Source organism: Protomyctophum bolini (assembly GCF_963924005.1).
Source record: "Protomyctophum bolini genome assembly, chromosome: 17".
NCBI lineage: Eukaryota > Metazoa > Chordata > Actinopteri > Myctophiformes > Myctophidae > Protomyctophum > Protomyctophum bolini.
This window is the reverse complement of record NC_137878.1, coordinates 29,384,143-29,397,690: the sequence shown is the minus strand read 5'-3', so window position 1 is coordinate 29,397,690 and position 13,548 is coordinate 29,384,143. Positions and strand designations below refer to the sequence as shown.

At 43.0% G+C, this 13,548-nt stretch overlaps 2 protein-coding genes across 3 annotated transcripts in view; one reads left to right on the top strand and one right to left on the bottom strand.

The window, feature by feature from the left end:
- Nucleotides 1-135: 135 nt before the first annotated feature.
- Nucleotides 136-5,654, bottom strand: ncdn (neurochondrin). The gene is made up of 7 exons (XM_080787771.1): nucleotides 5,070-5,654; nucleotides 3,701-4,787; nucleotides 3,355-3,524; nucleotides 2,961-3,199; nucleotides 2,449-2,652; nucleotides 1,799-1,941; nucleotides 136-1,127 (listed from the first exon to the last, which is right to left on the bottom strand). The coding sequence occupies exons 1-7, from the start codon at nucleotides 5,292-5,294 to the stop codon at nucleotides 706-708; spliced, it is 2,490 nt and encodes an 829-aa protein (XP_080643897.1). The 5' UTR covers nucleotides 5,295-5,654; the 3' UTR covers nucleotides 136-705.
- Nucleotides 5,655-6,538: 884 nt separating this feature from the next.
- The window catches only part of kiaa0319l (KIAA0319-like), a 29,167-nt gene continuing 22,157 nt past the window's right edge, over nucleotides 6,539-13,548 (top strand). Inside the window, exons 1-5 of one of the 2 annotated variants that reach the window (XM_080787466.1) lie at nucleotides 6,557-6,669; nucleotides 8,002-8,128; nucleotides 9,595-9,764; nucleotides 11,032-11,160; nucleotides 13,267-13,535. In XM_080787466.1, coding sequence (XP_080643592.1) covers nucleotides 11,049-11,160; nucleotides 13,267-13,535 — 381 coding nt within the window. In that variant the 5' untranslated portion in view covers nucleotides 6,557-6,669; nucleotides 8,002-8,128; nucleotides 9,595-9,764; nucleotides 11,032-11,048. Of the gene's footprint in view, nucleotides 6,670-8,001; nucleotides 8,129-9,594; nucleotides 9,765-11,031; nucleotides 11,161-13,266; nucleotides 13,536-13,548 lie in introns of both variants that reach the window. The other variant, XM_080787465.1, reaches the window with a different exon arrangement.

The following is a 13,548-nucleotide window of genomic DNA, read 5'->3' as shown; positions in this document are numbered from 1 at the left end:
ACTGTCACCCATAATATCATAACAGACATGTTCAAGCAAGCCAGATGTTATGCCAATATTGACAGCGAACCCAACAATGACTTAACAAAATATTTCTTTATTATTAAATGCATTTCACATCTAACAGATTGCTTATGCCACATCAATTCCATGTGACTGAACAGTATGATACATAGAAACAGTCCATTTGGTGGATATTACATATTTCCTGCACACAAGAAATTCTGAATGCAGAATCCTGCTGTAATTAGAAGGTTCCTATAACACCTGGGCTTAAGAGTTGAAAGAGGAAATGGTTAAAGTCACATGATTCATATGATTATATGTTGGGCAGAGTGAATGAAGTAAAATGAAAGAGAATCAAATAAATCCTGAATGCTACCGCTACTGCTTATGCGTTAAGCTGAGCCCTGCTTTATTAATAGTTTACCATCTTCAAGATGTTTTTTAAATCTCTTTATCTTCAAATTTTTAGTAAACTAGACTGCACTAGAAAATGTCCCCATCCAAATGTATTGATATTGTGAATGGTGTATTGATACATGTAATGTTTTGAGTGTCATCTCTTCCAGAACCTAGTATGTTATTATGTGCATGCTGCTTTTACAAATTCTCTGTATTTACAATATTCCCAGACAGAATATACAGTATACCATAAGAGCATGTTATCCATAGTCAACGGCATCATTCAGTCAGCCAGCCATCTTACTTCAGTCCAAGTGATTTCTTTAGCTTGCCCATACAACTCAAAGCCCCCTTATCATGTTTCACCATACTAACTTTAATCTCCTGTTTACAGAGCGAGCACTGCTCTGCCATGGCGCACAGAGCCTCCTCTAGAGCCGCCTGCGTGTGTGGGTCAGGTAGTGCGCTACATATCTCCAACATGGTGAGCGTGTGTTTCAGCCAACCCTCCTCTTTAACTAGGGCAATGATCCAGGGCTGAGCCCGAACACAACCTCCAAGGGCCTGCAGACCCAACCTCCAGAGCTCCCCAGCGTCTTCCCACCATTCCTCCCAGCCGGCACTCACTCTTACTGGGCCAGGGCTAGAGCCAGAGTCCAGGGCACCATGAAGGAACCGTAGAGCCACAGAGAAAAAACGCCTCTGGCCTGGTTCCACTGGGGCTGGAACACATAACACAGAATTAGATATTACTGAAATGATATGTAGCTTGCAGAGTTAGTTCAGTCAGGTATACTCGAGCGGGTTCATGCTATGCTCAAGGGACATTAATGTATTGGAGGGGTTAATGTGCTGCATTTCTATGTGGGTGTATACAGTGTTTGCTGATGTGGCAGCACCACCGGTGGGCTCTGTTATTTCTGTTCCCCATGGGGGATTGTTATTTAATATCTATCTCCCTGCTCTTTATGTTTAATTGTGCCGAGCAGGGAGAAAATTGCAGCAGAGCCGAACGCCAAGATAATATATTATATGCACACTTATTTATTCTATAATAAATATTGGTTAAATCAATTTGTTAGTTATCTGACTGAAGTTACAATAATGACAGTAAAGCACACTCTTCTGTTGCGACAAAATATGGTATATGGTAGAAATAGGTCTGGTCTGTGGATTCTGGCCCCCAGATGCCCACCAAATGACCGGAACTACTTAATATTCACCAAAACCAAACCAGTACCCCCACCATGGGGCTCAGGCAACCAATGAATACATTTGCAACCATTATATTAATGACAAGTATTTCCTACAGTCCAAAAATCTGAACTGACTAATCACCATTCAAAACGTAAATATACATTTTATTAAATACCAAAAACCAATATAAACTCACCTGATGGAGCTGGTTTGAGCCTGCCAATCATCAGCCCCAGAGTACAGAAATTGGCTGCTAGGACCAAGAGGCGGGACTTATGCACCAAAACAGGAAGAGCCTCATCCAGAAGCGATTCAAGCGTTTTGAAACATGCGTCCTTCCTATGTAAACACAGGAGATTGATATAGGATTGAGGAATTTCATTCAACTCGTTTTTTAAAGTTACAAGTGATTAGTGATGAGGGTGAGAGGGCACTGTAAACACGGGGTTCTTTGACATTCATTACGTGGTTATATGTTGAGGGGCGCTAGCGCCAACTTCTATATCCAGTTTTTGGTGTGTGTGTGTGTGTGTGTGTGTGTATGTACACAAACTTTGTCCTAGAATTTATAGTACATATATTTGTTATTTACACAATTTATGTGAATCTCATTTACACATTTTATGTGTAAATAACCAGTAATAAAGTATAGTTCTTACTATTCATATTAATTTAGAACGGTGACAATGCCACTAGGTCAAGGGTGTGTTGTTATCTGAAAATAGTGCCCATCTACCAGCTAGTCAGAATTATTCTCTATGGCCATGGTATAGTTGTGTTGCAAGATCTTCTTTCATTAGTAATTATATGACTGTGGTCTCATCAGGTACACATAATATACAGTACCTGACTCTCTCAGGCTCAGTGACAGTGAAGTTAAGGAGGGCTGAGCAGGTAGTCTCCATGCTGGGGTCTCTCCCTCCTTTTTCCTTCAAGAAGCTCCAGCCCTGTAACAGGAAGTCCACCAAGAGGGCTGGGGTGTCCAGGGTAAGAAGCACCTTCCTAGGACCTTCCTCTGCCGAGAGGTGGCATAGAGCTGGGAGGAGATACCTGGAAAGTGTGAGCAATAGAGACATGATGGGAGGGGATGGAATAATATGTGGTATGATGACGAGGGAGGTGACAGATACCAAAGTTACCATGGGAAAGAATGAGGTAGGATGGGCATGGTGATGAAAAGAATGAGAGCAATGCACATATTAAGAAAAGTATTGTATATTGTGTCGACATCTTGATCTTGCCATTTGATTGCACCTAGTAATTATGTTCACTTATTCTCCGTTTGTGGAATTGCTAATTTGTAAATGAATTGTTACACATCAACTTCTGACAAATTATCTTTCCCTCTAAAACTTTACCTCAAGGCATCTCTGCCGGTCCAAGGCCCATCTTCATCACTGACAGACATCTCAGACATCCAGCTCGAGAGAAGTTGCTCCGTGTTCTCCCCACGCATATGACTACTTGCGTAGCCAACCAGGAATGGCAGCAGGGCAGTCACTTCCTCCTTCAAACAGGAAGTTTCCTCAGCAAGCCAAGAGCAGAGACAGCGGAATGTAGCGAAAATGAAAGGGTCACCATAGCGACTTTGATCCACCTTGTAGACAAAAGAGTCGGCAAGAGAGAGAGAATAAAGAGACCACTGAATATGTGGTGTAATTATGAACATTACGTTGACAGAGAACTTGGAAAATTCAATTGTGGTATGCAAATGTGTTTGTTGTGGTGTGATGTCTACAAAAGGCCTCTCACCTGTTGCAGGTGGTATATTACTGCAGAGAAGGCCTCTTGCAACACCGTAAGGACCTGTCTACTCTGCTGCAGACTGAGCCCAGAGATAGCAGTATGTGGTGTAGCATCAGGCTTGATGGCCACCGGACTACAGGCCTGTTCCATGGCAGCCTCCATGATGCGGTAGCAGCCTGAAGGTGAATTCACATTTTTTGTTTGAATCAGGAAAGGAAAATAAAACTTAACTAGAGTCTGGTATAATTTAATTAATGTGTTAATTGCATCTAAATTATGTAAGGACTAATAATATTTAATACACATTATAATTAATTTAATTAATTATGTATTTAAAAAAAGAAAATAGTACCAGTGAGTGTTTGCTGCAGCTCGGGGCTCAGCTCAGTTCCAGGTGGTTCCTCCAAGCCCATTCGAACTTCCACACAAGCCCGGTTGACCAGCAAGCAACAGAACTTGGGCGGTCCTGCCGACTCCCACCCATACAAATCCAAAAGACATGCACTGAGGACCAATACTGAACCTATATGTTTAGGCGTCAACTTGGCTTGCATTATCGGTCTCAACACAACCCATAGACTTGATACAATTTGTTTCAGCTCATCAGTCGCCGTCACTCCTCCTGGTGGGGGTAGGAACTGCAACAACCTGTCACACATATCCAGCCGATCCTGGTCTTTGGCTTGGCAGAACTCTTTGGCGACCCTACCTAGTAGAGCAAGCATTTCAGTAGGGTGTTTACGCCATACTTTGTATCTTGTTTTTCCCGAAAGAAGGCTGCCCAGCAAGGCAACACCCCTCTCCTGGCTCAAAGTCTGGTTTTGTTCCAGTGCTTGGCACAGTGCAGGGATAGCACCCCTGTTTAAGAGCTGGTCAGGACCCCTGGGTAAAGTACATACAGCAGTCAAAACTTGGTAGCAGTCAGCAGCCAAGGCCTCATCAAGCTTGGAGGACGGTAATGATTTTTGAGCCACTGAAGTAACATTCTCTTCTACATTGCATCTTTCACTGTCCTCTCTCTCCAACACTGGTTTATTTTCTGGTTTAGCCTCGTCATTTGTTGTGCTGGGAACATCTGCTGACTGGACCTCAATATTTTGCCCTGAGTGTGCTGCATTTGTCTTCATCTCATGGCTGGACTGGTTGAATGCCTGGCCTTCTTGTTTCTGTTGGTTCCACGTGGGACCCTCAGATATTATTCCCAACAGTAGCGGTACTGTGGTGAGGAGCTGTGGGTTGGAAGCCATGTCTGGTTCTGTGCTCAACGCAGCCAGCAGAGCCGTGCCCAGGCTAACGAGCTCCTCTGGGGGCAATTGGGCGCTCTCACTCCCCTTCACTGCCGTCACGAGGAGCCGAGCTGGAAGACTAAGACCAACCGCCTCAAAGATACGTCTCAAAGTGGGCTGGTCAAGTTGGTTTGCTGGGCACAAACGAGTAATCTGCCAAAATAAGTTAAGAAAATAATTTTAGAACAATATACTATAACTTTTTTTTGACAGCAGAGAAATATACGGTATACCCAGATACTGTAGCTCAATAATAGCATTGTTGCCGTTAGTGGCTGAAGTGAGCCAATATACATCCCAACTCTCACTAACCCCATCTAGGCAGTGATCTATTCCAAATGCACAGAATATAGTTATACAATGACAATATACACACAAATGCTGCCCTGGGTCTAAAATGCATACTTCAATTATTACCACAAGATTCAGGCTTACCAGAAGAAGAGCAGCCAGTGTGTGGCTGTCGTTTTTAGCGGTGGTAAGAGCATGAAGACATCTCTCCAGCACCTCTGTCTGGGCAGCAGTCAAACCGTGCCCTCCCTCACCCTCTGGCTCTCCCTCCTCGTCCTGGGTCTCTTTCCCAGGTTGGTGGCTGCTGCCGCTGCTGCTGGAGTCATCCTCGTCGCTCAGCACAGGGATGGATCCGGCGAACTCAGTCATTATAGCCGAGGTTTATTACTGTATTATTAATGCTATGTGATCAAAATAACAACCCTGAAAGCCGGTGGGTTACAACAAGGTGATATTCAGGGGCATGGTATTTTTCACTTGCCACGGTGCCATGTGTAACCTACTGTAGTGTACGCAGGCTAGCTCTAGTAGTAAGCTAATCCACTGAATGCCTCTGATGTTGTTGGTAAAGCCCACTTCTTTGCTGTTTACTATTCGATTTATTGCAATAAAAAAAAACGTCCCACGGGGTTCGTAGGTTTTAGCAAAGTAACCTACCAAACCAATGTAACTACTACAGTAAACAGCCCGGCACTCTTCTTTGACGTGACGTCCCACCCACGCAGAACGAGCTGGCACTTTCCGGAAGGAACTGGAAGCTTTTCTTTCTTCTTCTAAAATAACAATCCTATTTCCAGGATGTTGCATTACCGCCCACTGCTGGACGTTTTCTGATTTGTCTTCTTTTTGCACAGTTTTCCCAGCAATACTGTATTGACCTGTACTTTCGTTGGGTTAAATGTAGCCATTCTGTCAATACAAATTTCAATCAATCAATCAATCAATCAATCAATCAATTAATCAATCAATCAATTAATCAAAACCAAAACAGAGCAATGGTTTTGATTAATTGCAATACAAAATCTGCTCAGAGGATGAAACCAGAAAAAGCACAAAAGACTTGTTTACGTCATCATCCATTTTCAATTCACAACACGGATGATAATTACATACATTTAATATTTTTTATATAATAAATATTTGGAATACAAATACCGGTACATGAAATCATGGATCTAATCAGCTGCTTGTAGATCTGTTATTTTAGTGACGTCCCACTTCTGCTGTTCCACCCAATGGACGTGATCCACAGATATCTATAAGCCAATCAGAACGTCGGTTTTAGGACAGCGACGACGCCATTTTGGTTGGTTTGGTTGCTGTTTTGAAACCAAACGTCATGATATTAATTTATTTCATACGCAGGTTTCCATCCTGAACGTTGAATCTCGCACAATATGCCAGCCGTTGTGTCACGTCTCACGACATGACAGTGAAATGCAACAATTACATATTTGTATTACGTCACGTACTCCGTATGTACTACTATCTGATGGAGAAACATACTCAATATTGACAGCAGGAGGCGCCAGACGGAAGTAGTTAGATTAATTGCATTGTATGTTGAGTTTTCATTTTTTACATCCGAGTGAAGGTGCATGAATGAATCCGCAGGAGGCACCACCACCACAGTGACCACACACACATCAGCTGGGCTGCATGATGGCTGGCACATCAACAAACCATAACTCAACGCTACTGGTTATCAAGAAAGACCCGCTGTGAGGCTGGCTGTGTAATTCATGTAAGTAAGGACATTCATGTATACGCCTTTAGTTTTGATACGGTTATAATAAATGTGCTCCTCGAGTCCTCCGTCGTAAACAGAGTCGTATCTGCATGACTTTAGCTGGCGATGCCGACAGCTGTTAGCCCAGGGTGATACTGATACTACACGATAGGCCCATGTAATAACCTGTTATTATGTAATGTACTGGTCGTCCTCGATCGGCTCATTTGAATTACTGATATGTGAGCGGATATGCATGTGGATATAGTGTCGTCATGTATGTTGATTGGTTGATCCGGCTTCACTCACTGCACTCGTTCATATGTTGTGCTTATGCTATTCGCTTGATGCGCAACCTTGGTTTCAGTGTGATCTGTGATGTTGTCGCTGGCTTGGCCAAAATAACTGATCCACAATGCTACGCGTCGCATCAGCCAGGCTTAGAGAGATTCGTCTGAATGGCCTAATCTCTTCACAGCCAAATGAATCTCTCCCTCTTTACCTCAAGACTAGTAAGCTTCATAATGTATGAACCACCCACCCACCATTTTGAATGAAATTATCCTCCAAAGGATTGTAATTTGTGTGATACAGTAGTAGCCTGCTGCTATTCACTGCTAAAGCACAATGGAATTGCTTCTCACAACTTTGGAATGAGGTAGAATGAGGTTTTGTTGCTTGTGAACAAACATGTAAGCATTTAGGCATGTTTGGCTTATGACATTATTATTAAATCATTGTGGTTTACATTACATATCATATTGAGAGATTGCATATTACAAGGGCTTTAATTATTTATTCAATACAGTAGGATATACTACTAGGTTTGTCATCAGGGGACGGGCCACAGACACAGGGGGCCAGATGTATTGACTGTGGGGGTAGGTAGCATTGTGTAATTTGAGAGAGCCCTCCTCAGACCTGTCTGCCTACAAACCAACAGAGCACTGACTGTGTGCTTTTGATTAGTCGACTCTGACTGGAAGAAAAGAGAGGGAAGAAACAGAGAGAGGAAATTGTCCCGGAGGCAATGGACCTGGTCATTAATTTGGGGACTTGGAAATGTTGCATTTGAAAACCCTGTCATCAGCTGTCAGCTGTCATCAGCCCAGGTTACTGTAAGGTGTGAGAGAGAGAGAGAGAGTGTGTGTGTGTGTGTGTGTGTTTGAACCACCTGTTCTCTCTCTGCAGCTGTAAACATAACCCAAAATCTCGACCGGCCACGGGCCACCTTGCACATTAAATATGCAAACCAGTCTAGTCGCTTTTGCTGGGAGGTAAATGTGATTGAGCAAGTCTTCTTCCGTCTTCTTTTCCTGGGAATTGCTTTGTTGCACCGTTGGACAGGTGGTGACAGCTATCACTGTGTTGTGTTTGGGATTCAACTATTGATTCAACTATTGATGACAGAAGATAGGTGGATTGGACTCATGCACCTGTGTAAAGGAATGCAGACCCAAGTGACAACTCGCAGGTTTGTTTGGAGAGTATGTTGGTGAATTTTGCCTGTGTGGCTGTCATGTTGACATTCTCAACTGTTTGAAACACCTCTGCATTTGACCTATTTCTTGGTTTAGATTACAATAACAAGCTCTTGAAAGTATAGATTTAGCTTTATTCCTAAAAATTCTCTCAGGTCTACTGTGGAAAAAACAGTTTTGCTAAATTGCTGGACAGAATGTCCTAGGACATGTGTTGGCTGCTCTCTTTTTTCCATGCTTCCTGCAAGAACGTGCTTGAGAATTCTCAAGCATGTTGAGGGGAGAAAATGTGCAGTACCTCTGTTCACCTCTATTTGCAATTGCTAATGGCCCACAGTACAGCTTTACTGATATTTAAATTTCCCCTGAATGGACCGTCCATTTAAAGACAACCTGGCATCCCTATTTTTGGCATGGGATTATATGGCAACCCTTTCACAATCTTTCAAAAAACTTTCAGAAATTGTGAAAATAAGCAAACCTGGCTACAACTCACAATGTGTCACGATGGCTTGTGCTTATAATCTTGACGTCTGAGTCTCGTTTGTACCCACAGGGACGGTGGGAAATGAAAACGGGTATTCGCTGTTGTGAATTCTTGGTTCAGCTCTGTACTGTCATATCATGTTAAATAACAATACAATGTGCCTAATCTAGGTTACATCTTAAATTCTCTTTGTGCTGTCCTCTGGCTGGCTTACCCACCAAGTCTGATACTTCAAAATGTGTCTTCATCATAATTAGCATATTCATGTGAAACGTTCTATGTTTCACCTTGCCTTTGGGCTACAGTATAATTATTGCTCTGAGAATAGATGCCTTGAGCCACAGAGATATTAAATGCTGTCGTCACTGCTGTAGAAATGACAATGACCTTTGTACAGTGGAGCTATGTGTGTGTGTGAGCACCTGTCACATCTCCTTGTCTCTATTTCCTTCTTCTTTCATCTCTTACTCTTTGATTGTAGTTGATTCAAACTATGGTGTCTGGTAAGGAAATAATCATGCAAACTGTAGTGTTTGCTAAGGAATACCCATGCAAATGTTAATAAAACTAAGTAATAACAACATACATTGGCTGAAATATTGGCTGTTCAGCTAAACTATGGTTGAACATGAGATGTGATGTGATGTGATATTAGTCTAAAATAGACATTAGCTACAGTTTGTTTTTCTCTTTGTAATTAATTAGCATGGATCAGAAATCACTATGTGTCTGGCTGTCTGCTATGGAAGACAGAATATTTGGTAAACGGCAGTTTAATTCTAGCATATAGTAAGGCTGCTTCATTCCCACAGAGCTTGTATTTCTTCTCTCTCACTCTCTCCCACCCACACCGCGAGAACAGTGCAGAGACTGTAGTCTGTAAACAATAACAACAGTTATTAAATCATCCATACAGTATATCATTAAATTAGGTGTCATACTTTATATAATGTTCTCTTTCCCTCTGTTCAGACTGGTACCTGAATTGCTCGGAATCAGGAGGCGGCCATGGTGAATTTCCTCCCCAGCGCTGTGGTGTTGACCTGTGCTCACCCTTCACCTTGCCACAACTCCCTGCCAACCTAAGTCCTCACCACCTGTGTTGTTGCCATCTCCTCGCAGAACACCGGCCCCAGATAAAGGTAAAAAGAACATTGGTGTGGACATGATGGTTTGTTTGGTTTCATGATTTCCAGCATTTTGAACATCATCAGCAGTCATATGGGGCAGTTGCAAGCAATTCATAGAAAATCACACCCATTGAAGTCATCATACTGTACATCATCACATTCCGGCCAATCACAAATTCACAATTGGCGTCCTCAATTTTCTCATTACTTTTTATCCTCGAGTCCAATCAATCCTTTTAATCACTTGTGACATCCTCAATTTTCTGTCGTTACTTTTTATCCTCAATACGTACATTGCTCAGCCAATCAAATCATCACTATGGGGTGCTCAGCCAATCAAATCATTGCTGTGGCCTGTGGGTTACACACAAACACACATCAAAAAGACATTGTACGTTTAGTTGGCTTGTCTTGCTGGATTGATAGATGTCCTCACTGTTGCTACAAACGAGTCTATGTTACCATGGCATTGTGACAGACTGCTGCATAAAGGCCAAACCGTACCAATGCAACTCCTTGCAACTGCCATTGGGGATAAATGGTTGCAAAAATAGTTGCATGTTCCAAGGAGTTGCATGGCGAATCATTGGTGTGGAGTGGGCTTTAGTCATTCACATACGAATAGTGTTTTCTCATTTTTGTTAGCAGGGATTGGGGGTCAACTCATTTCCATCCATGTTCTTCACTAGCAGAACCCCTACTCCAACGTTGTATTATCCTTTTTGTTGCTGCAGAGGAATTATACATTATTATTATTAGGTTGTTCATATCTAACCTTTATATTTTACCCTCTCTATGATACGACATGTTATTTGGTAGCCTTTAGCTGCCAAGATCTATTTCTGAACTACGCCTGATAGCTATTGTTGTGGTCTTGTTAAGGTTCAGCTTGTCCTTGAAGCAGCTCTAGTATAACTATTGTCTGATCCCTGTGCTCATTGGCAGAATGTTATGATATCATTTACATGAACCCATTTTGACCTGAGAGCAGATTCTAAAAGCTTTTTTTAAATAGCAGACCTACAAGCTCGTAGCGTGAGCTTGTAGATCTGCTATTTTTCAATAGCTAAAGCATAACATAATGCTAACACCAAAAGGGGTTCCCGCCCAAAATGGGTTAAAGGTTAAAGCATAACCATCAGTCCACCACCACCAAGAATAGTGTCTCGATTCTCGACTCCCATTGCCTCATCACTGATATGATCCAGAATTCCATGATTGACAGTTGGCCATCACTGCTGTGGTCTCGCAATTTAATTGTGTCCTGTCCTTCTCTCAGGTCCTTGATCCTTGAAAATGTCCAAAGCACACCACAGGCTGTTCTGCTGGAGTCTACCTCGGTGGACACAATCACCTCATCTCTTTCTGCTGTCACTGGCATACTTCTGGTGCTTGGCCCCTCCCACAGGTACAATTAAACGGTTTTAAACACATGTTGAAGTCTTATCTGTCCAGCTATATTTCATGACATATTTACTGTGTTCGTCAAGGGCTGCCCTCTAATAATGATGTTATTTCCTAGCACCAGTGAGGTGCTTTTGTGCCATTGTACAAGGGGGAAACTCTTTTTTTAATGTTTTAATTTTTTTGTGGCTTTCGCCTTTATTTTATATATTTTATGGAGGGACAGACAGTAGGCTGACAGGAAATGGGGGGAAGACATGCAGTAAAGGCCGTCGTGTTCGGGAGTCGAACCCGCGCCACACTGCCAGACTGGATTACCAGCCACGGTGCCTGGTACCAGGCCGGAAACTCAGATTTGACAGATTTGTTGATTAAAACACCGGATGGATGGATTATTTTGAAAGGAAATCTTTACTGTACACTAGAAATGTGAACACATGATGCGCCACATCAATACAATCCTTTGTGAACCGAATAGAAACACACGCCTTTGGTTACTCAGGGTGTGTCTTATCCTTAAGAATCTTACAGCATTTGTTTTAGGTTGTCGGTGCGTATTTACTTGTCCATTTAAGTCATTTGAGGTGTTGTTGTTCTGTGTCTGTGACTCTGTACTGTGTGTGATAGAGGGATATGTGAGCGCCTAATCCCACTTGGTCTGGTGTATTACAATATAAGATGGGACAATAGGGTCTCTGTGAGTCAAACAGAGTGATGCGAGGGGGGGGGGGGGCTAGCAGGGGACAAGGGGTGGGATGACTAAACGGAGGCCAAAGGATCCTTTCTCAAAGAACCCCAAACTGTGTGTGTGTGTGGGGGGGGGGGGGGGGGGGGGGGGAGCTTTAAATTACAAAGACTGGCATCTTACATCCTACAATGTGTCATGATTCTGTCCTGTTGCTCTGGCAACAATAGAATAGCCATGCATAATGGTGTTTGTGTGAGGGATAGTTTGGTAGGGACAGATAACGTATTTGGTAGGGAAAGATAACGTATTATTACTAGCCTACTCTGGGCCACACAAGTTGGGAACGATGCAAACTGGTAATGCATGCCACACCTGTTTTGCAAAACCCATTGTATTGTACTTGTCAGAGTATTCAGTTACTATTAACATAATGATTGATGCAGGGGATACAGGGATCCCTGTGGTTGTCAGAAACAGCTACCGGTAACGTTGTGTTGATGATGTTCATGGACGTACACAAAGTTATCTTAACTTGTATGCACAGGGGTTCAATATTTGCACATGATGGATTATATTAGTTGTAATTATTTAATTTCCAACTGTTGTTTCTGCCTTCGTAAAGGGTGATAGTATAGCTGGATGTCCAACTCCAAAGACAAGCACTCTAGCACTGTCTGTAACTCCATCTAAAGTGAATAATTATTTATGGCATGCATACTGCATACTAAATGTGCGATTTAATTGATTTCAGAGTGTGATACTGTCCTGTATGTGCTTGGGTAGTCGGGTGGATTGCATACTACGCATAGCGTTTTAATCACAGCGTTGTTTTGTCAGGGAAAAACCTCACTTCCCTCACTGCTTACACAGTAAAATAAATCCCTAGTGTTAATTTAACTCATGGCGAGTGTACACGTGGAACCAAATGGACCTGTCAGGATCAATTTGGTTCAGTTTGTTAAAGGATTTTACTGTGTACGTGGCTGACATGGCTCACTGGCTGTAATTGTTGTTACTGTCGACTGGGATTCGTAGGAATGTGTCTGGTCACAGTGGTCAGTGTACGGTATGTCCTACTGTAAAGCTTCACGTGAAATTTAAAGAGACCAGAACCCTTCATTGTAATTGCTTTGGTTATCTATAAATCTATATTATCTATAAATGCACAGAATTGGTGTCGGTATGTGTGAGTGCGTGTGTGTGTGTGTGTGTCTGTTTTCTCCACACATTTTGGGTCTGATCGATTGACTTAAAACTCTGTGTGTATTGCTGTGGTCCTTAGGAAGGTTTTTGGATCGGTGGTTTTCCAGAACCAAAACTCCACATGTTTTTATTTCAGTGTGTCTGTGTGTCCGTCATCAATATGTCATATTGATGACATCAAATACAGATGTTGCTAATTGACGTTGTCCTCTTTCCCAGGTGTGTCGGCAGGGCTCTGCACCGTGACGGGCGGGGTTCTGGGGATCCACTGGAGCAGTATCATCGGCCTGGGCTGGTGGCCCCTGGCAGACGGTAGGGGCGGGGCCACCTGCTGGGAGTCTTGCTGTCTGAACCCCAGCTGCACTGCCGTGTGGAGCCTGGGAGGACGCTGTGTGCTCCTCCAGTGCACCCAGAAGAAGGGCTGCGTGATCTCCTCGCTGCCCCAGCCCCACCGGGAGTCCCTGGGTCTCCTTCAGCAGTTGAGCAAGGTACAGGCCAGGG